Genomic DNA, 26,169 nt, shown 5'->3' on the forward strand with positions numbered 1-26,169 from the left:
ATTTTTAAGAAAAAGGTATCGTCTTCTTTAATCAGAAATAAGAAAAAGGTTTATGGTTCCAATATGAAAATCTGTCCTAACACGAATCAAATATTATCCTAAAACTTCACATAACTATCAACTAACATAAAAGAAGTAAAGACTAGGAACTTGGATAAAAACTGATCAATACTTGATACACAGGTATAACTGTAAGATTCCTTAATTAAAATATAGAATACCAAAATGAGAAGTGACATAATTATATTTAGACATGCCATACCTAAGAACATCTATTTCATCTTTCAGGGCTCTTGTTTCCTCAGCAAGACTAGTCAATTCATCATTCCTATGTTGAAATTCAATTAATTGCTTTTCAAGTTCTTCACAGTGAACACGGTAATCATCTTTTGCAGCTTCAAGCCTTGCATAAAGAAAACAAGTATTTATAATGTAATTTCCATTATTTGTTTTTTCACTGAGATATGAGCTTAGCAAAACTAACTTCTAAAATGTTTGATTCCACATTCAAAAAAAGAAAAACTAAAGGAATAAGCTACTTTCTAGTCCTTAGTTTTAAAACAATAGCTTAAAAAAAGTTGGAGAACTCATACTTTCCAATTTTAAAAGTTACTACAAAGCTACAGTAATCATGATAGTGTCATCCTACCATAAAGCTAGACATATGGATCAATGACAATTAGAAGTCCAAAAGTAAACTCTTAACATTTATGGTCAAATGATTTTTTTTTACTTAAAAAAATTAATAGACTTTTTTTTTTTTCCCCCAGAAAAACTGAACAGAAAGTACAAAGTTCCTGTATATTCTCTCATGGTTGTCTCATTCCCCAGTTTCCCTTATTATTAACATCTTGCATTAGTGTGGTTACTTGTAAGAACTGATAAGCCAGTAATGTTCTGAATTTTCATTATCACTCTGAAACACTGAGTCTGGTTCTCTAGTTCAAATAGGAATTTTAATTTCAAAACAAAAAGAGAAACCATATAAAGTTACCCAAAAATGTACATAGCACACAAAGTGGTAAAATATGAACTCTAAGTATAGACTGTGATAAAAAATAAATACTTTGAACCCAAAAGGAACAACAAAAACTAAAATGACTATATAGTGATAAAAATATTTAAAAATTACTTGATCAGCTGACAATAATGCAGAAAAGAAAAATAAACACAAGAACATATATGACAAATGAAAAATAGCAAACTGATAGACCCTAAGCACAACCATATCAAAAATTATGAAAAGGGCAAAAGGACTAAACACACCAATTAAAAAGGCAGAGACTATCAGATGGATAAAAAAGCAAGGCTCAAATATATACTAGTTATGAGAAACATTTTAAATATCAAAACACAATAGGTTAAAAGTAAAAAGATGAAAATAAGTATCATGTAAATAATAAGTAAAGAAAACTGGGGTATTTATCTTAACATCAAAAAAATGGTTTAATACAAAAAGTATTACCAAAGGTATAGATATTTCACAATTATAACAGGGTCAAGCCATCAGAAAGACATATCAAAAAATTATATGTAACTAAAAACAAAATTTTAAAACAGATGAAGCAAAAACTGACAGAATCAGAGATCTACAAATCCATAATTATTGTCAAGAATGTTAACATCAGTCTCCCAATAAATGAAAGAACTAACCAAAAATGTCAAATACAGAAGAAATCTGAATAACCTTACTAATCAGCTTGATATAATAAATATTTGTGAAACATGTCAGTAAAAAATTACAGAATACACATCCTTTGCAAGTACACATGGAATATTCACTGCAATAAAATGTGATGATCAATAGGTATCATAAATATTAAAAAGAATGAAGTCTTACGGACTATATTCTTTAACCACGAGGAAATTAAATTAGGAATCAGTCACAATGAGAAGTTTGGAGAAAAGTCTTAAATATTTGCAAATTTAAAAATACATTTCTAAATGATTCCTGAGTCAGAGAAGAAATCAGAGAGGAAATTAGAAAATATTTTGAACTGAATAATAACAGAAACACAATCAATCAAATTTTAGGGACACAGCTAAACCAGTGCTTAAAGAGAAATTTACAGTTTTAAAGGCTTATAATAGAAATAAAGAAATGCTTAAAATCAATCATCTAACTTTAGGAGGCTAGAAAAAGAAGAGCAAATCAAATCCAAAGTAAGTAAAAGGAAAGGAATAAAGAACAGAGATCTAAAACTCACACTATGGGAAACTAATAAAGGCTGTTCGATTAATAAAGGGTGTAAGATTAATAAAACTGATGAACCTCAAGCAAGGGTGACCAAGAAAAATGAAAGAAAACACAAATTACCAACATCAAGAAAGAAAAAGGAAACACCATTACAGCTCCTGTAATCATTAAAGGGACCATAAATAGAATATTATGAAAAACTTCATGCCAATAAATTAAACAACTTAAATCAAATAAATATATACCTTGAAAAAAACAATTTAGGAAACTGACATAATATGAAACAAAATCTAAAAAGCCTATGAACCATTAAATAAATTACATGTGTCATTAAAAGCCCTTTCACAAAGAAAACCACAGATCCAATTGTTTTACTGATTAATTCTATCAAATATTGAAGGAAGAAATAATGTCATTCTTACATAAACTCTTTCAGAAAATAGAGGAGGAGAGAGTATTTCCCAATTATTCTATGAGACTAGCAGAACAAAACCTGAAAGACATTACAAGAGAAAAAAGTTATAGACCAGTATCTATTATAAAGACAAGACACAAAAATACTTTCAAAATATCAACCAATCAAATCGAGTCATATGTGCATAAGATAAGAAAATATGACCAAGGTGGTTTTTCTCTGGAATACAAATTTTTTTAACAGTCAAAAATTAATTGTATTAAAAGAATAAAAAAGAAAAACCAAACCATCTTTTTTCAAGATGCATAGAAGTCCTAAGACAAAAATCAACACTCATCAGTGATAAAAACTCTTAGCAAGGCAGAAATAAAGGAGAACTCTTTCAATCTGATAAAAAGCCCATTTAAAAACTCCACAGCAGGTTTCCCTGGTGGCTCAGTGGTAAAGAATCTGCCTGCCAATGCAGGAGACACAAGTTTGATTCCCAGTCCAGGAAGATTCTACATGCAGCAGAGTAACTAAGCCCATGTGCCATGACTGTTGGCCCTGTGCTCTAGAGACCACGTGCTGCAACTACCGATCTGTGTGCCTAGATCCCGTGCTCCAAAACAAGACACTGCAATGAGAAGCTGGCACACAACTAGAGCGTATCCACCACTCTTCACAACTACCACAACTAGAGAGTACTGCCGACTCTCCACAACTAGAGAAAGCCCACACAATAGCAAAGACCCAGCACAGCCAGAAATAAACAAAGAAATATAAAAACACTACTAGCTAGCTTCATTCTTGACAGTACTTAATTGGACGTTTACTCCCCAAGACTCAGAACATAGCAAGATGTTTGCGCCTGTTCAAAGCAAGGAAAATAAAGACAAGGCAGAAATAACAAAAGGAAGAGGTAAAGGTCTATTAATAGATGACTGCAGATTCCTTAGGATTTTTTTTACCAAAACAAACTACTAGAATCAGTAAGTGAATTAAAAAACTTTGCAGGGCTTCCCTGGTGGTCCAGCGGTTAAGACTTTGCACTTCCACTGCAGGAGCACGGGACTGGACCCTGGTCAGAGAATCAAGATCCTGCATGCTGAGCAGTGTGGCCCAAAAAATAAAAAAGTAAATAAATAAAGTTGTTTGAACAAAAAAAAGGGGAAACTCTGCAAAACATACAAGTTTTCAAATGCAAGACATTAAGATTCAAGATATAAAAGTTTCAACATACAAAAACCAACTGTGTATCTATATATTAGCAGCAACTTTTCAGAATAATTTTTGTAACTGTGTTTGTAATAGCAAAAAATTAAATATTTGAGAATGAAATGAACAGAAGACACACACAACACTATGCTGGAAACAATACAACACTGCTAGAGAAATTAAAGACAAACAGACAAAGACACTAAATTCATAAAACAGAAATTCTCAATATGGTTAAGGAATCAATCATATACAACTTGAAGACACAATCACAAAAGGTTTTTAAGAGAAACTGACCAAAAAAGCAAAAAGACAGAAGAGTCAACAACATATTTTGAGAAGAAAGAGTTGGAACATTCACACTACCTGATTTTAAATGACTTACTCTAGAGCTATAGTAGTCAAGATCAAGTCTTACGGGCTAAAGACAGACAAATTCATCAGTAGGAAGGAATTGAATACAGAAAATCACCCAAATTTTATAGCTATATCATTTTTCACAAAGGCGCCAAAGCAATTTGATGGAGTAAAATAAAAATCTTTTCACCTGATGATACTGGAACAACTGGATACACATAAGGGAAATAAAAGTAAAGTCTGACAGCCACATATCACACTATTTTCAAAAAAGTCAATTCAAGATGGATCACAGACCTAACTGTGAAAAATAAAACTATAAAGGTTCTAGAAGGAAATACTAGAGTATTTTCATGACTAGGGAGTAGACAGATTTCTTGGACAGTACATAAAAAGCACTAATCTAAAAAATACTGATAAATCAGACTTCATCTAAGAACTTTAATTCCTGATAGATAACATTTGAAAATGAAGTGGCAGGCTACAGAAAAGATGAAATATTATTACATGCATATCTGACAGAGATTCTATAACCAGAATATATATTTTTTAAACTCTTACAACTCAGTAATAAAGACAAACAACCCAATTTAAAAATAGGCTAACAGTGTAGAGAGACAATTCATATAGTAAAATATAGTGCAAAAAAGCACATGAAAAGGTGCTTACCACCATTATCATTAGTTATCAGGAAAATGCATATTAAAGCCACAATTCAACACTCTTAACCCATTCCCTGGAATAACTAAAATGAAGAAGACTGATAAGGCCAACTTACGTTATATAGGCAGAGTAACTAGAGCAACCAGCAGCAAGCACTGCTGGTGGGGATGTAAAACAATATGACCACTTTGGGAAATGGTCTACTGGTGTCTTTTAAATGTAACACAAACAAAATGTGTGACTCAGCAATGCCACTCTATATAATTGCCAATGAGAAATGAATAAATATGTTCACAAAAGTTTTATATTCCCATGTTCATATCCATTTTATTTATATTAGCCAAAATCTGGAAACTCAAATGTCCATCTAAAGGAAAATGAATAAGCAAAATGTGTTACAATGTGCAATAATTCCATTTAGCAGAATACTACTCAGCAATTAAAAAAAAAAATGAACTGATATATTCAGCAACATTGGTAGATTTCACAAATATGCTGAGCAAAAGAAGCCAGTCACCAAAGAATTCATATTACAATTTCTAAGAAGTTCTAGATCAGAGAAAACATTCTATACTGGAAAATAATCGGAAGAGTCTCTGGGACATAGGGGTTATCTGGGAAGGGACATAGGGGAACTTTCTGTAGTGACAGAAATGATTTATCAAATGATAAAGATGTGAGTTACACAAATGTATGCTTTTAGTAAAAGATGCCAAACAGTGCAATTCACTCAACTCACGGTATGTAAACGTTATCTTGAAAAAAGAACTGTAAACATACTGAAGTGTAGCATTAGTTTGCACTGTAGCGTTACCTTTTTATAGAAGGCATGAATTAGCAATTCTTACTTCAAATGTGTTTTGGGATTGAATAGATGAATAAATCTGCTGAGGAAAATGGCAGTCAGGTTTCTCAATGTTGGAGAAGGGAGTTACAATATGAAAATGCAGAAAATCAGAATGCACCCTGAAGTCACTGGACTGAAATGGAAGATGATAATACGAATTCACTGTTCACTATGAAAATAGATAGATACATGCATAGACATATGTGTGCAAACATGGACTGGTATGAACCTGTACAAGTGACTTTCCTAGCTCTGTACACCAAGGTGGCCCAGAAGCAATGACAGAAAAACTCATCTAGATCATCCTTGGAAGAAAAGCCATGATCAACTTAGACAGCATATTAAAAAGCAGAGACATTACTTTGCCAACAAAGGTCCATCTAGTCAAAGCTATGGTTTTTCCAGTAGTCATGTATGGATGTGAGAGTTGGACTATAAAGAAAGCTGAGTGCTGAAGAATTGATGGTTTTGAACAGTGGTGTTGGAGAAGACTCTTGAGAGTTCCTTGGACTGCAAGGAGATACAACCAGTCCATCCTAAAAGATATCTGCCCTGAATATTCACTGGAAGGACTAATGCTAAACCTAAAACTCCAATACTTTGGCCACATGATGTGAAGAACTGACTCACTGGAAAAGACTGAAGGCAGGAGGAGAGGGGGATGACAGAGGATGAGATGGTTGGATAGCATCACTGACTTGATGGACATGAGTTTGAGTGAGCTCCGGGAGTTGGTTATGGACAGGGAAGCCTGGCGTGCTGCAGTTGGTGGGATCACAAAGAATCAGACACGGCTGAGCGACTGAACTGAACTGAGACCATAGACCTTTGTTTTTAGCGGAGAATAAATCTAGACAGAAAAATTCATCTAGACCATAGATCTCTCTTTTTAGTGGAGAATAGTATTCTCCACTAAAAGAATCAGGACTTTTGGAGAAATGGTTGATCTAGAGTAGAGGAAGAACAATTAGAGTCTGGAACATTTTGTTGTGCCAGAAAGACGAAAATACTCAAAAAAGGATAGCAACATACTGTAAAGACACATGGCTAATAGAAATGCTTCTCAGTGGTCAAATCTGGGACAATTTAAACATAAAAATAAATGACGATAGTAATGGAATTATAGTCCGTTGAGTAAGAATCAATTTCTAAATGCAAAGCACGATCCTGGATCAGATTCTGAAACAAGAAAAAACTTGAAGTTTTAAGGATACTGAGATAGCTGATAGAATTTGCATATGGTTTATAGATTAGATAATGATTTGTTTCAAATACCAATTCACTAATTTTGATAACTATGCTGCGGTTTATAAGAGAATATCTTTGTTCTTAGGAAATACACACTGAAGTACATAGGGGTAAAGCAGTATGCCTCCAGTTTATTCTCAAATGGTTCAAAAAACAAAACATATATACACATGTGACTATGTAAAGAGACTGCTAAAGCAAATGAACAGAACTGTAAAACAAATGTCGAATCTGAATGAGAAATATACAGAAGCTCCCTATCCTATTCTTGCAACTTTTTTCAGTAAGTTTGAAATCATACCAAAATAAAGTAACAAAAAAACACATACAGTACAACTGGAGTGCCTATTTATCAGGGCCTTACATTGCAGGGCTCAGGGGTAAGCACAAAAAAGATAATGTTTATCAAAGGTTAGATGTACACTTTTTTTTTCCGAAGGAAGAAATATAAAAGTTGATATGAAAAGCATCCTTTTAGTGTGAGACTTATGTATTTCTTTCAATTATCAAGTTCCCTCTTCTATGCAAAAATTTCTCTTCTCCCCAGGCTTCAGCAATCATTCTTTTAATTCCTCGTGGACTTGCCTATGGCTTTTGTTTGGCCCTCATCACACATTATTTTGAATTGTTTTGCTTTTTATATATGTATCCCACTTGCTTAACTGGATTGTTAGCCCTACGAGGACAGGAACCACTTATACTAGACAGTATTTTCATCCACTTAGTATTCTAAACATGTGTTGTAATGCTTAATCATCAGTTGTTGCTATTATGATTTTTAGCTACTGGTTTAATAAAACTGTATAGAATGATTTCTACTAAAAATGCTACCTGAAGTTTTCTTCCTGTAATTGTTCTAGTTGCAACTGTGCATGAAAATATTTTTTTGCAACCATTGTATTTGGATCATCAAAAGATCCATCCAACTGGTCAAGTTTTTCATTCATCATCTCGTTCTCAGAAACTAGTGAATTCTTTTCATCTTGAAGCGCTGTCACCTAAAAAACAAAAACACAAACATAAGCATCAGTAGCAAATAAAGAGTTTAGAGTGGAATTCTAGATTCTAAATCTGACCAAGCCATTAACTAGCCTAGTCAATCAGACTAGATAAATTCTTAAAGATCCTTCTAGCTCTGGAATTCTGGGTCTAGGTTTGGATCAGAAGAAATAAAATTAATTTTATTAATAGAGAGAAAAGAGAGTTAATACATATAAAGCAGAATATCTTCCAAACTTCATGCTTGCTTTAGGTCAGAGAAGAAACTGTTTCTAAGTCTCTAAAAATTTTATGCACCTATGTACTTCAAAAAAATAATTTGTTTCCCCTTTAGGTATAAATGTATTTTCAGGATGCTGTTACCTAGTAAACTGAGGTACAAACAAATATGCACAAAATTACCATTTTAGGTTCATAGTAGAAAATTATCAGATTCACATGTATCTTCAGGGGATAACCACATTATTTGGTTAGTGAATCAGCAGCAAAAAACTGAACCCAATTGCACACTGAAACTATTTGCTTAAGATTTAATGGATATAAACATATAACTTTAGAATGACATAAATACCAGCACTTGATACATTTTTAATTCTACTTACATATTTGTGTTAACAAGCATTATTTGCTCCCTTAGTTCTACTTCTTTTTCATTCAAAAATATCTTTAAACATTTAGAGATAAGGCTGCAACCTTTTATAAGACATGCTTCCTGAGTAACTCAGTCAGTAAAGCATCTGCCTGCAATGCGGGAGACCTGGGTTCAATTCCTGGGTCAGGAAGATCCCCTGGAGAAGGAAATAGCAACCCACTCCAGTATTCTTGCCTGGAGAATTCCATAGACAGAGGAGCCTGGTGGGCTACAGTTTGTGGGATCCCAAGAGTTGGACATGACTTAGCGCTATCTTTCTTTCCTTTCTTTCTTTATAAGACCAGACATCTACATGGGATTTTACTAAGATTAGTTTGAAAAAGGCTGACTTATCATAACTTACAATACATTGTAAGTTATTGGGCTTCCCTAGTGGCTCAGCTGGTAAAGAATCTGCCTGCAATGAGGGAGACCTTGGTTCGATCCCTGCATTGGGAAGATCCCCTGGAGAAGAGAATGGCTACCCACTCCAGTATTCTGGCCTGGAGAATTCCATGGACGTATAGTCAGTCCATGGGGTCACAAAGAGTCAGACACGACTGAGCGACTTTCACTTTCACAACATATTACTGCACAAGTTTGCTATTTATAGTTTCAAAAGGTGTAATCAATGCAGTCTAGTTATGTGAATGGGACTACATATTGATACACTGAGCTACTAACAGCAAATTAAAATCAAGTTATAGGGACTTCCCTGGTGGTCTGGTGGTTAAGAATCACCTGTGAATGCAGGGGTCATGGGTTTGATTCCTCATGCAGGAAGATTCCACATGCCACGGGGCACCTAAGCCCAAGAACCACAATTACTGAGCCTGTGCTCCACAACAAGAGAAGCTACTACAATGAGAAGCCCTCTCACTGCAACAAAAAGTAGCTCTTGATCACCAGAACAAGCGAAAGCCCATGCACAGCAACAAAGACCTAGAATAGCCAAAAATAAATAATAAGCTTTTTTAAAAAATCAAGTTATATTATATAGTCTTAAATACAGTGTAGGCAAGTTACAAACACTGTCCTCCAAATGAGTAACACAAAATCTAAAAAACCACTGCCAGCCAAAGAGGAAACAGTTTTTCTTCCTAAATACAATGCATGCATCCATCCTTGTCATATAAGCAGTTTAGTGACTATTATCTGTCATGTAATACAATCCTGTTATTGAGATACAAAAAACAATGGAGGTTGCACCCTTTAAGATCCCTACAGAAGAAATGTAAACAATTATAGGACAGAAAATGTGGTGCTTTGATGAAATTATGCTATTTGGGGGTGCGAGCAAAGAATCTCTCTATTAGCTTGAGGGTAGGGGCTGTTACAAGACTGGTAGAGCAGAAACAATACCTTGTCTTCAAACTGGATAGGAATCCCCTGAAGAAGGGAGAAGAGCAAGGGCAAACTTAGTTTTCAATATCTAGTGGGAAACCAACCCTGTTCCTAACCATGTATTTCACATAGTCGTTCCAGAGCCACCCCGGATGAGTGACTTAGAATGTCCAGAGGTGGTTCTAGGTATCTTTTAACAAGATGCCATGGTGATATTTTGTTTAGGCTCACTCTGTACCTGCCTCTGTCCCTTTCTGTTTCTCTAGTTTTTCTGTCTCTCTCTTTCTCTCTCTCAGCTACTTAAAAGAAAGTTCAAAAAGCTAAAAAAAATAATGCTCTTTTCTCATGTCACTCAGATTTAATATTTTTATCATATTAGCTTATTAAAAACTTAAAACATAAATTTCTATAGCTGGAGTCCTGTTTCACACATAATTTTCAGACACCTTTAGGTTTGAAGATCACTGCCTCACTACATGTGACACGATGCTGGGTAGGAGTATGTTTCTCTCTAACATACTGTAAGCAAGAATAACCAGCCTCTGTTACTGCAGTAAGTGAAAGAGAGCTACTGATGGCTGTCAAGTGTTAGGATTAGTGGTTGAGTAAGGCAGAGGAAAGAGCTGTTGATAAACTCATCCTAACTTGCCCAAAGGCCCCATAATCATTGGACAAAAACTGTAAGATTACATGAGTTTCTCAAACCTTACATCTAATTCTCATGTGGGTTTTTTTCTTTTCTTTTTAAAGTACACATAATCAGGCTTCCTCCTGATTTAGTGAGTCAGAATTTCAGTTGTTCCAGAATCTGTAACCATAATTTGCACAGAATGCACATAGATCTTTATTTAAATGGGTAATGCTTCACCACCAGATCTTTCACTACAGAGTTCTTGCATTTTTTTATTCTGATTAAAACATGTTTGCTAACTGGACTGTGCGAACAAGCAGGTTTTTTTCAAGAAGGGCTCATGAATTTGCATCTGTGCTCTTCTTCAGTTAACGCAGTTAACGCTTCTTCAGTTAATGCTCTTCCCTGCCTCAGCATTTTATGGATATAGCTCCTCCATTTTCTGGCATCAAAGTTGCAGGGGAGCCTGATTTTCTTATCTTTGTCGGTGATTTAGCTTTTCTACCTGTGTTACAGAGTTGTTTTGCCTTTATTCCTGAAATCTGAGAGCTTAACTAGGATGAGGTTTGATGTTAATTATTCACTAATTTGTTTCTAGCCGAAATTTCCTTTTAAATCTCACTTCACTGTCCTACCACCTAGTCTACTCTACTGAAGTGTTCTTATGAAACTGTAATACTACATAAAGCAAAAGTTCTCTAAGCTTGAGTGCGTGCGTGCTAAGTCGCTTCAGTCATGCCCAGCTCTTTGCGACCCTATAGACTGTAGCCTGCCAAGCTCCTCTGTCCATGGGATTCTCCACGCAAGGATTCATTTCAATATTTGGCAAAACTAATACAATATTGTAAAGTTTAAAAATAAAATAAAATTAAAAAAAAAAAAAAGAATACTGGAATAGGTTGCCATGTCCTTCTCCAGGGGAACTTCCTGACCCAGGGATCAAACCTGTGTCTCCCGTGTCTCCTGCACTGGCAGGCAGATTCTTTACCACTAAGCCACCTGGGTAGCCCTCTCTAAGCTCGGCTACTGTCTTCTACGTACACTTATCTATTTCTGGTTTTAGTCTGTAATGTTCACACAGATGCCATGCTTTTATTCTTTTCATCTAGTTCATGCTTTGCTGGCAGTCAAGATACCCTATTTGTTTTGGCAATGTTGAAGACTTCTTGGACATGCTCTCCAATGTACCCCATGGCCCAGTATGCTTTCCCCTCTTAAGTTATAGCTGGGACTGTTTTTTCTCCACCACTCTATACAGCCTTGTGAATGGTGAGGGAAGGCAGTAGTTGCGGGGCGGGGAAGAGCAGCTGAGCCAGTGGGCAATCTTTTTTAATAACACGTGAGCTAGGCTATCATTTCCGAGGTTTAAGTACCTCATACAAGGACGGTGAGAATGGCATTCCATTGCCGTGGAGAAATTCCTTTGGGCATCAGTGCTGCCCCAATTCAGTGTGTGGCCCTATACCCTTTGTTCTTATCAGAGTCAGGCCCTTAGTTTCTTCTTGGCCATTATTTCCACTCATATCTAGTGCAAATAAAATGAAGAACTCAAAGAGTGAATTTCCTTCTGATTGAGATTACTGTGAGAAGTCACAAGATTTCTGTTGACTCCCCAGCAAGAGCAAGGAATGAAGAATGAACAGCAGGTTTCTGCTCTGCAGCACCTCTGTCAGTATCAATACGCTTGCTTCTTTCCTTGATTACCAAGCTTTTTAATTTAACTTTATTAGGTTAAGCCCTTTTTCTTGTTCACCTGCCCCTGGCGAATTTCTTTGCCACCTATTTTTCTTTTTTGGTTCATTTGGTTGGGTATTAAAAAAATTCCCCCCAAATTTAAATATCACTCTCCAGTTTTATTGTTGTTCAGTTGCCCAGTCACGTCTGACTCTGTGACACCATGGACTGTAGCACACCAGGCCTCCCTGTCCCTCACCATCTCCCGAAGCCTGGCCAAGTTCGTGTCCAATCCAAGTTCATGCATCCATGAATCCAGTGATGTTATCCAACCATCTCATCCTCTGATGCCCTCTTCTCCTGCCCTCAATCTTTCCCAGCATCAGGGACTTTTCCAATGAGGTAGCTATTCTCATCAGCTGAGCAAAGTACTGGAGCTTCAGCATCAGTCCTTCCAATGAATATTCATGGTTGATTTCCCTTAAGATTGACTGGTTTGATCTCCTTGTTGTTAATTGGACTTCCAGGAGTCTTCTCCAGCACCACAGTTCGAAGGCATCAATTCTTTGGTGCTCTGCCTTCTTTATGGTCCAGCTCTCAAGACTGTATGTGACCGCTGGGAAGACCATAGCCTTGATTATATGGACTTTTCTCAGCAGAGAAACATCTCTGCTTTTCAACATACTGTCTAGGTTTGTCATAACTTTCCTGCCAAGAAGCTACTGTCTTTTGATTTCATGGCTGCAGTCATCATCCACAGCAATTTTAGAGCCCAAGATGATGAAATCTGTCACTATTTCCATCTTTTCCCCTTCTATTTGCCATGAAGTAATATAACCTACTGTCTGGTTACATATGATTAAAAATACACATTTTTCAAAAATAATTTTTCTTATAAAATTAGGGTATGCATCATATACACCTGTGTGAAATTCACATTGTTAAATTAATCAATTACTTTTTGTTCTGATTATATGCAGTAGTCATTTATTTCACACATGTAGCAGATAGTTGAGGGTTGCCTCTATTTTGATACTGGAATTAAAATGCCAAAACTTGGGATGTCTATACTTTTCAACAAAAATCAGATCATCATGTACTCTTCACCATGTGTTACAAATACTGAAATGTTTTAACCGAATTTTGTGTTCTTTTTTAAAAAAGAATTTCTCAGAAAACTGTACAGAGATCTTACATAAGGCTGGTAACACCTGAATGAGTCAGTCCTCTACTCTTTACATGAGGTGTTCTGGAAGGATATAATCTTACTTGAAAATAAAACATTTCAGATGCTGTGCATGTGGTTAAGAATGAAGAAAGGCAAAAACATAGTGAGACACTAGTTTTGTTCAAACACAGAGGAGGGATATTTAATGATAAAGTTAGGAGGTTTGGATTCTGGTGCTGGTTGTCACTGCCCTGCACATCTGAATCACCCTGACCAAGTCACTTCTCATCTCATTTGCAAACTCATGAAGGTTAGAAATACACCCAGCGCTACACTTTTAGATAGTTAAGCAAGGGTATTGCTACCACAAGCCTTGTTCCTTGTCCTCATACTTTTCAGAGTCAATTATTTACGTAGCTCATTATTTGAATGAAAAACATGTAGCATATTAGGATGGCATATTTAACCTTTTGTACAATTTTTCAAGACTTATTGCATAATTTCATATTTGCACTTTCATTTAATAATAACAATATATGCAAACACATACATAACCCCTTATGTGCCTGGCCCTCTTTAAGAGCTTCAAGTATATTAATTCACTTAATCTTCATATCACTCAGGGAAATATATACTATTATCACATCATTTCTCAAAAGAGAAAAACGAAGTATAGAGAAACTAAGCAATGAGCCCAAGCAGACACAACTAGCTAGTAACATGACCAGGACTTCCCTGGTGGCTCAGCTGTAAATCCACTTGCAACTCAGGAGACATGGATTCAATCCCTGGGTCAGGAAGATCCCCTGGAGAAGGAAATTGGCACCCTACTCCAGGATTCTTGCCTGGGAAATCCCACGGACAGATGAGCTTGGCGGGCTACCATTAATGGGGTCACAGAAGAGTTGGACATGACTTAGCAACTAAACAACAACAACAGTAACACGATCAGGTTCTGAATACAAGAAGCCTGGTCTGATGATTCACCCCTTCAACTATTTAACTACTGTTTCTCATTCCCAGTTTATTTTGCTAACATGTATGTGCATACCAACCTGAGAATTACATACGTGTTCATATACATGTACATGTTAGCAAAACAAACTTTGCACCTGCATTTACTGGAGGTCAAGCACTTCTAAATATTTCCATAAAGGACTCCACTTAATACTCACACCTTATAAAGGAGATACTTTAGTTTCCCCTTTTTATAGAATAACAAATTAAGCTCTATCTAAGCAGTTGAAATTTTACAATTTGAATGATCTTCTCAATGAAGTAGTTATGCCAGCAATTTTCAACTCTAAAAGAAAAATGATCAAATTTATGTTTCAATATTCAAGTCTATAGCAAACTCTTTCAATGGTCCCTCCGTGAAATAAAATCCAATCTCCAAAACACTTTACCCATTAATTAATTTAAAAAGGCTTATTAATTCAAAGAGGAAATTACTCTCATATCCATACCTGCATATCTAGTTCTTGGCATCTTTGCCTCAGTTCTTCTTTTTCTGCTAGTGCTTCCTGAAGTTCTTCTAGGGCCCTTTTAAGCTGAAACAGAAAATGTCCTAATTCTTAGTAAATCATATTTTGAAACAAACTGATGTATTTATCACAACACATATATATACTGATGTTGGAAACAGTTTCAAAATTAACAAACGCATTTGCCTCTTCTTTTACCATTTCCCTTCCAACCGAGGTTGGGTTATACAGAGGAAGAGAGTATCTTTCCCACCAGGGAAAACAACTGTGTAAAATACCCAGGGGAAGGAGTCTTGAGTACAGAACCGTAGAGTTCAGTATTAAAGGAAAGCAACTGTGATAAAAATCACATTTCCTTATTAGATAAATCAGAATTTAGCAGAATTTTTAAAATTGTCTGCTATTTAATTATGTAACTATATAGCATGAGCTACATATGTATTAACAAATATCAGGAAAGTTTAATGCCACTTGACTCTTCAAACACCATCATTAAAAACTGGAAATCAACACTACCTGCATTCAAGAAGGAATGAATAATAATATTTAAGATCTTACAAGAGAACAAACTATCTAAATTTCATGGAGGAAAGTATCTTGTATGTGCTCTCCGATATAAGCCTTTAAGACAGTACTGGGTTTGCCAGAAAGTTCGTTTGGGTCCTTCCGTTAAGATGTATGGAAAACCCGAATGAACCTTTTAGTTAACCCAGTAACTGACAGAGGAACTCAATCACTGTTACATTTTCCTCACATATTGAAATACTCACCTGTTGTTCTAATTCTCCAACAGCATCATTTGTGGGAGAGCTCACAATTTCTTTACTCATCAACTAGGATGAAAATAATAAAATTAAGTACAATAAACTGAGGCACACACAGTAAAAGTATTCACTTTTTTTTACAAGCAAAAAGTTCTTTTACACAGTAAAAATAACAGTAAGGTGTTTTATGTTTAATTTTTCCTTGCCTTAATTTGATGACCCTTATTTTATTCAAATAAAAAATATATAGCAGCTTAAGCTAAATAACTCAATGTTCAAACATTATATTAGTGAAGACAAAAAGTAGAGTGTGCTTGAAATATGTAAATAGATATATTTAAAATCCTAATGTACTAAAAATTATAATACAAATTCTACATAAAATTGAGCACATTAAATAATTTTAAAGAATGATTCTTCTGTAACATGAGTTGGCACTTTAAAAATTCAGCTATAAATGAGTTATGTGGCAAAATTCCTAATCCAAGAAGCCATTTTAAATGTAAGAGCTACAATTATATGAGAAAAAAGATCCTGTAAAATAATTTATTTTGCATATGCGAGACATGTATATTTATGCATAGCAGTGTTTTGAATTCAAACTAGCAATGCAGACTCAGGGTATATCCATTTTTCACGTCCTATATGCTGCCTCTCTTTAAATCATGACTCTTCAAAACTAACCCTTCACTCAATTTTCCCTCAGGCCTCCTCTTCACTTGACTTCATCTCTGCCTTCTGGTCTGACTTTAAGAATGAACATGTGCCAAATGAATTCTGAATCTTTATGGCATAACTTAAGATAACCAGGCTGGATTGAACCCAGATGACCTGGCTCTGAAATATACTTATCACTGTGTTTGCTCACAGTTCTAACATTCTGAAAATGCACATAAGATACATACACACACACACTTTAAATTTCAGAGACAATTATTCTATCTGGCAGAAAAAAGAGAAGGTATAAAAATTCCTATCTGGGAAGATGCTGTTTATCCTGCTTAGCTGAAGTTACTTAAAGGAACTTAATAGTAATTTAACTTTTAAAATGCAGAGGTACTAAAATTGGGCTTGAAGTCCTTATAAGAAATTTTGGGGAAAAAGAATGAAGGGACAACACAACAATCAAAGACAAATCAACCTACTGCAAAGGACACGTTTATACAGTAGTGAAATATACATCCATAAAGTTTTTGTGAACAGTTTTATTCAATTTGGTTTAGGATTTTTATACATGTGTGATTATGATATAACGTACCTCTTGAATAGCAGTCATGACCACATGTTGAACAGATTCTTCCAAAGTCATTATATTCTGAATATGTTCTATGATTAAAAAAAAAAATCAGATCTGATAAAAACTCTACTCTTTACCCACAGTAATTCAGCCATTCAATTAACCACATAAAAATTCATTCACTACATATAATTCTTTATGCAAGTACAATACTTTTTCCACAAGAAATATGTCCATTGAAAACAAATATGCATAATTGAAAATATTCATATAAATATTTATAAATGTTTTAAAGAAAATCTCTAAGTCTCTTATAAGGAAGAAAACGAGAAGTAATTGCAATTAATCTTAAAATAACTATGACAATTTCTTCCATCTTGTTAAATATTCAACATTATGGGATGAATTCACATATACAGATATAGCACAGAGATATTATAAGTTCAGTTCCAGACAATAAAGCAATGATCACAATAAAGTAAGTCACATGAATTTTTTAGTTTAAAAGTTCTATTTACAAACTACTGTAATCAATTAAGTGACAATAGCAAAATATCTAAAAAAGACAATGTACAAACCTGAATTAAAAATTGCTTTATTGCTAACTAAATGCTAACCATCATCTGAGACTTTAGTAAGTGCTGATCCTTTTACTAATAAGAGGATCTTATTGATATTTTGATGCTGATGGCTGCTAGAAGAAAACCAAAGAGGGCGCTAGCGAAAGCTGTGGTGTCTGTGGCAATTTCTTAAAATAAGACACCAGTGAAGTCTGCCGTATCAACTGACTCTTCCTTTCACAAACAATTTCTCTATAGCATGCAGTGCTGTTTGATACCATTTTACACACAGTATAGCTTCTTTCAAAACTAGAGTCTATCCTCTCAAATCCTGCTACTGCTTCATCAACTAAGTTTATGTAATTTCTAAATTCTTTGTTGTCATTTCAGCAATCTTCACGGCATCTTCACCAGGAGTAGATTCCATGTCAAGAAACCATTTTCTTTGTTCATCCATAAGAACCAACTCATCTATTAACATTTTCTCATGAGATTTAGTCGTATCTTTAAGCTCCACTTCTAATTCAAATTCTCTTGCTATCTTACATCTGCAGTTAAACCCTCCATTGAAGTCTTGAACTGCTTAAGTCATGTACGAGAGTTGGAATTAGTTTTTTCCAAACTCTAATTAATGCTGGAGTTTAATGTTTTTACCTCTTCCCATGAATCATCTATGCTCTTTCTTTTTCCCCTAAGGCAAACACGCCTTTACCTTTTTAATTTTTTTTACATTGGAATATAGTTGATTTACAATGTTGTGTTCATTCTGGGTGTACAGGAAAGTAGTTACACATATAACATCCAGTCTTTCTCATAGTCTTTTCCCATATAGGTTACTACAGAGTATTGAGTAGAATATGGTAGTTTGCATATGTTAATCTCAATATCCTAGTTTATCTGCCCTCCCCACCTTTCCCCTTTGGCAACCATAAGTTTGTTTGCTAAGCCTGTGAATCTGTTTCTGTTTTATAAATAAACTCACTTGTACAATTTTTAGATTTCACATATTAGTATATGATATATGTCTTTCTCTGTCTGACTTACTTCACTTAGTAACAATCTCTAATTGCATCCATGTTGCTGCAAATAGCATTATTTCATTCCTTCTCTATGGCTGAGTAATCTTCCATTGTATATATGTACCACATCCTCCTTACCATTATCTACTGATGGACATTTAGGCTGCTTCCATGCCTTGGCTATTGTAAATAGTGCTGCAATCAACATTGGGGTGCAAGGATCTTTGCTAATTAGTTTTCTTCAGATATATGCCCAAGAGTGAATCAAATCTATTTTTAGTTTTTAACATCTATATTGTTCTCTATAGTGGCTGTACCAATTTATATTCCCACCAACAGTCTAGGCTGACACAAACAAATGTAATGATATACCAAGTTCTTGGATTGGAAGAATCAATATTGTCAAAATGACTATACCACCCAAAGGTAACCTACAGATTCAATGCAATCCCTATCAAATTACCAATGGCATTTTTTTGCAGCTCTAGAACAAAAATATCTTAAAATTTGTATGGAAACACAAAAGACCCTGAATAGCTAAAGCAATCTTGAGAGAGGAAAAATGGAGCTAGAGGAAACAGGCTCCCTGACCTCAGATTATAAAGTAATCAAAACCTACAGTAATCAAACAGTTTGGTAATGGCACAAAAACAGAGGTATTGATCAATGGGACAGGATAGAAAGTCCAGAGATAAACTCATGTACCTATGGTCCATTAATCTATAACAAAGGAGGCAAGAATATAAAATGGAGAAAAGACAGTCTCTTCAATAAGTGGTACTGGAAAAACTGAATAGGTAAATGTAAAAGAATGAATTAACATTCTCTAACATCATACACAAAAATAAATTTTAAATGGATTAAAGACCTACATGTAAGACCATATACTGTAAAACTCTCAAAGGAAAATATAGGCAGAACACTTTTTGACATAAACTGCTGCAATATCTTTTTGGATCCACCTCCTTAGAGTAGTAAAAATAAAAATAAATAATAGGACCTAGTTAAACTTAAAAATTTTTTTGCACAGCAAAGGATAGCTATGAGAAATAAAAACCTATAGAGAAGTACTCACTTGCCCAAGAAAAAACAGCCAGTTAATAATAGAGATGGCCTAATATGAAAGTTTTCTGATACCCAAACCCTTTTTTATTGATAAACTATAGCTGATTTCATATATTTAATTTTTCTCCTTCCTGAATTAATTCTTACTGAATTTATCTTGTCTTCTGTGCTGTCTTCATTAGTTAGATAACACTGAATATTTTCTAAGGTTCTGACTTAAAGTATTTTACAAACTTCAGCACCCAACATCCTCTTAAAAAGGTGATGTCCTAAAGCCAGTTTTGGATAAGTCATGCAAAAAATATCAGGATCAAAAATCTCATCACCCAGACTGATGCAAGCTCCTGAGAGAAGTAGATCTTGGTCTGTTCAGTTCATCATTTTACTCATTACTTTCAACCAAAAACACTCTTTTTGTACTCAGCTGGATATGGATTACTGTGTTCAGATATACTAATATAGTCCTCAACTCCATTTATATCATCAGACTGCTCTCTGGAGGACACATTGAAGGCATTCTTCTGAAAATAGCAGAATATCACCTGAAGAAGCCTGGATTATAATTTAGCAGCTGCATAATCATTTATGAAAGTCTGAACCAACATAAGGTTCTGTATGTGAAAGAAAAAGCTTATCAAATGAATAAGTACAGTTTTTATTGAATATCCACTAAGTCCTAAGCACTGATTAAATTAAGCTAATTAAAGTACATTTTATTTAGCCACTGAATATGAATCTCAGAATCCAGAAATACAATTATACTGAAGATCTATAGCTTTTTAATGGCAGAGCTGTGCTTGAATTCAGAACCTCTGGCCTTTTGCCAACCCTCAGTACTACATTATTATGCTCTTTCTTATAAGCAATGTAGGTTGTTTCTAGAAAGTAGATATACTCAAATAATTGAAATTCACTTACCTTGTTTCTTTTCACAGTTGACAGCACAACCTAAAATAAGCTGGAGCAATCTCCCAAGCTCCACAGAATCTGAACATTCAGTTATCTGGTTTAAATCAGGGATAAGTTCTTCAGAAATCTGTTGCCCCAAAAACTGCAGTGTTAAAAATAAATTAGATCACTCACTTATGTAGGCTACAGAGAACTGACTACATTTAGTTGTTATAAGGAAGATAAATTCTATAAATAGGTTCATGAAATGATTCAGATAAATTAACAAATGACAAAACCACAATTATTGACTAAAACCAGTTAGCAAAGTTCAAGCAAGCTCCTAAAATTTTGAGAACCAACCAAATGCAACTAACATGGTTTTATACCAAGTATCATTTTACCCCACTGTCAGAGAGAGGAATTGTTTAGGAAGCCCCTGGCCTGATCTATTATGATAAAACTTATGCCTTTCCATATAAAATAAACAGATTTATGTTAAGTCAAAGAATATTCAAAATATTTTGATATAGTCTTGATGAACAGAGAAACACAAAATAAACTGTCACACTTTGACAAATGAATAACAGATTTAAACGATTAATCTTGGCTGGCTCTATAATTTTTCTGCATGGTGTCCATGGGATCGCAGAGTGGGACACAACTTAAGAGACGGAACAACTTTCATTCTATGTTTCTGTTGTGCCACACGGCTTGTGGGATCTTAATTTCCCAACCAGGGACTGAACCAGTGCCCTGGGAGTGAAAGTGCCAAGTTCTTTCACTGAACTGCCAGGGAATTCCCAAGACTGTTTTCTTCAAGTTACTAAAAGTATTCTTGGCATTAAAAAGACAAAAAAACAAACAAAAACTCAAAATGAGTTTTAGGCATTAGTGAATTGAAAAATTTTAGTTCTAAAATTACTTGGAAGAAACAAGTTCAATTGTACAAAAATTAAAAAAAAATTCTTTAATGGCAAAACCAGACCAAAAGTTTTCACACATTAAGCAATTAACCTTCCAATATCAAATAATCCTACTAGAGAATTTCTTATAATGCTGAATAAGAAAAACAAAGTACTTGAATAATGTAATATCTAATGTGACTTTAATACTACTTCTATTTTGCATTCTTCCTCAATTCACTTGCATAAGCATAATTTCATAGTGTATTTTGCTGCTGTTTACACTGGAAAGAAACAGAATAATATTTTAAACATAGAAGTACTTCAATTTAATTATAAGATCTACTTTATAGCATTGCATAAAATCAAATTATATAAAGATGTAAGCAATTTTATTTGAGAAAATAATCAACTTTAAGAGTAGCAACATATACACATTATTTTACAAATCAATATATTAAGTTTTAGCCCTTTTATATTCACAAAATTTGAGTGTACTAAAAATGGAGAAAAAACAATATCTTTCAATTATGAATTATACATCATAAAATGTAATAAACTAAAAGCAAGTCATTTTTCATTGTCAATGTAATTGTCACAGAGTATTTTATATTTAAATAGTCAGATGATTTTCATACCTCATTGTAGTAACTCATAATTCCTTGAAGTACCTTCTTTAAATTACTAGCCTAACAGAAGAAAAAATAAGAATTAAATCATTTAATATTAATAATGAAAGAAAATGCATGTCAAGGTGAAAGACAATAAAAACTTCCCAATAAAAAGGACAACAAAAATACATATTGGAGTTCTAAAAATACAAGTACATGGTAATTTTTAAACATCAAAGCTTTATTTAGAGTTTTATTAAAGAAAAAATGTTTTACTGCTTACATAGTTTAACCACAGTGATTCTATTTAAAATGAGCCACAACTAAGTTGTGGCTAAGTTAAAATTCAAGTACTAACTTAGAAAATTTAGCTATGAGCATGCCCACCTTTAGTCACGAGTAACAACAAGGAAACAGGAATATTATCTTCAAGCTTAGCCAAAAGACAATATAGAACTCTAATTTCTGAGAGAAGAAAAACAAAAAAGGTGAGCCCTATACTAATCTAAGATTTCTCTCTAGAGGTAATTTTCATACCATGGGATAGGGAGGTGGGAACGAAACAAAGCCTGACATTCTAGTGGATTTGAGAAGATAGACCTCAGAAGTTCAGGAAGGTCAAGGTAGTTGGGATTTGCAGAGTAGAAAAATGAAGAGGTGAGAGCTATGGAAAGAAAAAGCTCCAGAAATCTGCATAGTAGTTCCTTTGACTCTTTGGCTGAACAATAATTTGCACGTGCATGGGTGAAACTCTATGAGATTAAACAAAAATAATTTCCAAGGAAACAACAATCCAGGGAACTATAAACTGAACAATTCCTGAAGATTGCACAGGGCCAGAAACAGTTGAAATTCTCACCAGTAAGAGTGAAGAGACCATGACCAGGTTAATACAGATAAGCCTTCAATAAAGACCTCAAAAAGGTCACAACTTAGTGAATCTAAATAGTCCAAGAGGAGAAAATAACTCTAGATCTGCCTTCCGTTTCCACAAACCATGAAAGAATCAAGCTGATTCACAAGTATCTTAACTGCCTATGAGAACAAAATCCAACACTCTTTAAAGGAATACAAAAAACCCCAGCACTCAATAATAAAATTCATACTATCTAGCATCCAATAAAAAATTACTACACACATGAAGAAGCAGGAATATGTGAACTATAATTAGGAGAAACCACAGTCAATAGAAAGAAGCCCAAAAATGAGAGATGAAAGAATTAGAAAACAAGATGTTAAAATTGCTAGTTTAAAATGTTCAAGGATTTAAATAGCAGGAATATAAGAAAGCTAATGATTTATTTAAAAAAAAACTAAATAAAGAGACTGTTAATGGACTTTTTAAAAAGCAAGATCTATTAGGTGTCCACAGCATTTTCAATATAAACAGAGAGAGACTAAAGAAAAAGACAACAGGCAAAAAAAATCATAACAAAAGTGGTTATATCAGTATTGGAAAAATTACACTTTCAAAGAGAAAATATTACCAGGATAAAGAAAGTCATTTCATAATGGTAAGTAGATTCATTCATCAACAAGACATAAACTACTAATGTATATAAACCATATAACATAGATTCAAATTACATGATTAAAATATTTGCAGATCTGAAAGGAGAAACTGAAAAATCCACACTCATCATTAGTGATTTGAAAACTCCTCCTCCCTTAACTGACAGAATAATCAGACAGAAAATCAATAGAGATATAAAAGATGTAAACAGTACTATCAAAGAAGTGAAATAATCCATACTTGTAGAAATGCAGAATGTATGTTATTTTCAAGTGTACGTGGAATATTCACCAAGACAGACTATATATTAGGTCACAAAATAAGTCTCAGTAAATGTAAAAGAATTCAGAGTATGTTCTCAAACTAAAATGGAATTAAGTTATAAATTAATAAATAAAAGATACATAGAAAATCCTCAAATATTTAGAAGCTGAAATACTTATTCTAATCTACTCACGGGTCAAAAGAAAAATCACAAGGGAAATTATCAAATATTTTGAATGAAATGAAAATAAGAACATAGTATGTTAAAATGTGTGGATGTGGCTAAAGCAATGCTTACTATTAGGGAAAAGTGCTTAAAACATCATTTAAGCTTTCACCTTAAGAAGCAAAAAAAAAGTGCAGATGTAAAGAAGAAAGGAAATAATAAAGATCAGAAAGGAAATCAACAAAAAACAAAAGCTGCTCTTTTGAAAAAAAAATTTCAAAAAATGGAAAATCAAACCAGATTTATCAAGAAAGAAAATACAAAAGCCATAAATCACCAGTATTAAGGAAGAAAGACTAAAAACAGTTCAAAGATTCATCAACAGGCCAAGCAAACTGTAGTAAATCAGTGTAATGAAATACTAGTCAGCAAAAAAAAAAAAAACTAATACAGGCAACGTTGATGAGTCTCTAAATAAAATATTACACTGAGTAAAAGAATACCAGAGAGTTCATAATGTCCATAGAGTTCAATCCATTTATATTGAACTCTAGAAATTAAGGGCTTCCCTGATAGCTCAGTTGGTACAGAATCCACCTGCAATGCAAGACACATGGTTCAATTCCTGGGTCGGGAAGATCCCCTGGAGAAGGGATAGGCTACCCACTGCAGCATTCTTGGGCTTCCTTTGTGGCTCAGCTGGTAAATAATCCGCCTGCAATATGGGAGACTCTGGGCCTGGGTTGGGAAGATCCCCTGGAGAAGGGAAAAGCTACCCACTCCAGTATACTGGCCTGGAGAATTACATGGATATAGTTCATGGGGCCGCAAAGAGTAGGACAAGACTGAGTGACTTCCACTTTCTAGAAATTAAACCTACAGTGACTAAAAGCAGACCTGTGGCCATCCAGGGCCAACTTAGGAGTGAGGATTAACTAGTAAGGGGACTACGTACATGTTTTCGGTTAATGAAAATGTTCTATGTCTGATTATGATGGTATAAGAACACATGTAACTATCAAAACTGAAACTACACACACAACAAAATACAGCCTTCAGTTAGTTTAAAAAAGAAGATTTAGTTGAGCTTAGTGCTAATTTCAGAACCACTGTTTGGATCATGTATACCTAGCATTCATCCTGCATACCTTTATTCTCCAGTTGTCACCAGTATCTTCTTTAATTCGGCTTAACCAAGGTTCATCGAACCAAGCTACATCACTACAACAAAAATACAAATGAACATTAAAATGTTTTTATGACATGAAAATACCACATCTAATCAATAGATAAAGTTATTTTCCATCTTAAAGGCTGTCCTTATCAAGAACAGTAAATATTATTTAAAATGAACCCACTGAATTTTTTGTTATTCCTGAGGGTTTCTTTTGGAACTTCTCATAGTAAATGAATTAAGTCAGTAACATCTTCAATTTAACAAAATTTACTAAATAACTCATACTAGGCACCCTGGTAGCAGGTAGATGTAAAAATCCCAATCCTAAAGGGAAAAAAAAGAAAACAATTTAATGTATCTACTACATGTCAATAATTGTGCCTAATGTTTTTCCATATCACTTCATTTTAATATAACAGTAACTCCAGTACTTTTGCCTGGAAAATCCCATGGATGGAGGGGCCTGGTAGGCTGCAGTCCATGGGGTTGCTAAGAGTCGGACACGACTGAGCGACTTCGCTTTCACTTTTCACTTTCATGCACTGGAGAAGGAAATGGCAACCCACTCCAGTGTTCTTGCCTGGTGAATCCCAGGGACGGGGGAGCCTGGTGGATGCCGTCTATGGGGTCACACAGAGTCGGACACAAGTGAAGTGACTTAGCATAGCATAACTTAGTAAATATCAATGACCTCAGATATGCAGATGACACCACCCTTATGGCAAAAAGTGAAGAGGAACTAAAAAGCCTCTTCATGAAAGTGAAAGAGGAGAGTGAAAAAGTTGGCTTAAAGCTCAACATTCAGAAAACTAAGATCATGGAATCTGGTCCCATCATTTCATGGGAAATAGATGGGGAAACAGTGGAAACAGTGGCTGAATTTATTTTTGGGGGCTCCAAAATCACCGCAGATGGTGACTGCAGCCATGAAATTAAAAGACGCTTACTCCGTGGAAGGAAAGTTATGCCAACCTAGATAGCATATTGAAAAGCAGAGACATTACTTTGCCAACAAAGGTCCGTCTAGTCATGGCTATGGTTTTTCCAGTGGTCATGTATGGATGTGAGAGTTGGACTGTGAAGAAAGCTGAGTGCCGAAGAATTGATGTTTTTGAACTGTGGTGTTGGAAAAGACTCTTGAGGGT

The 26,169-nt window shown here is 34.6% G+C and overlaps 1 protein-coding gene across 4 annotated transcripts in view; it reads right to left on the reverse strand.

The window, feature by feature from the left end:
- The window catches only part of HOOK1 (hook microtubule tethering protein 1), a 122,308-nt gene that overhangs the window by 32,377 nt on the left and 63,762 nt on the right, over window positions 1-26,169 (reverse strand). For all 4 annotated transcript variants that reach the window (XM_059884923.1, XM_059884922.1, XM_024989802.2 and 1 more), the window contains 8 exons: window positions 24,996-25,068; window positions 21,932-21,982; window positions 20,419-20,551; window positions 16,878-16,945; window positions 15,626-15,688; window positions 14,838-14,921; window positions 7,756-7,922; window positions 263-403 (listed from right to left, as the gene is read on the reverse strand). In XM_059884923.1, the coding sequence (XP_059740906.1) occupies window positions 263-403; window positions 7,756-7,922; window positions 14,838-14,921; window positions 15,626-15,688; window positions 16,878-16,945; window positions 20,419-20,551; window positions 21,932-21,982; window positions 24,996-25,068 (780 nt within the window). The remainder of the gene's footprint in view (window positions 1-262; window positions 404-7,755; window positions 7,923-14,837; window positions 14,922-15,625; window positions 15,689-16,877; window positions 16,946-20,418; window positions 20,552-21,931; window positions 21,983-24,995; window positions 25,069-26,169) is intronic.

This window comes from Bos taurus, chromosome 3, assembly GCF_002263795.3.
Source record: "Bos taurus isolate L1 Dominette 01449 registration number 42190680 breed Hereford chromosome 3, ARS-UCD2.0, whole genome shotgun sequence".
Taxonomy (NCBI): Eukaryota; Metazoa; Chordata; class Mammalia; order Artiodactyla; family Bovidae; genus Bos; species Bos taurus.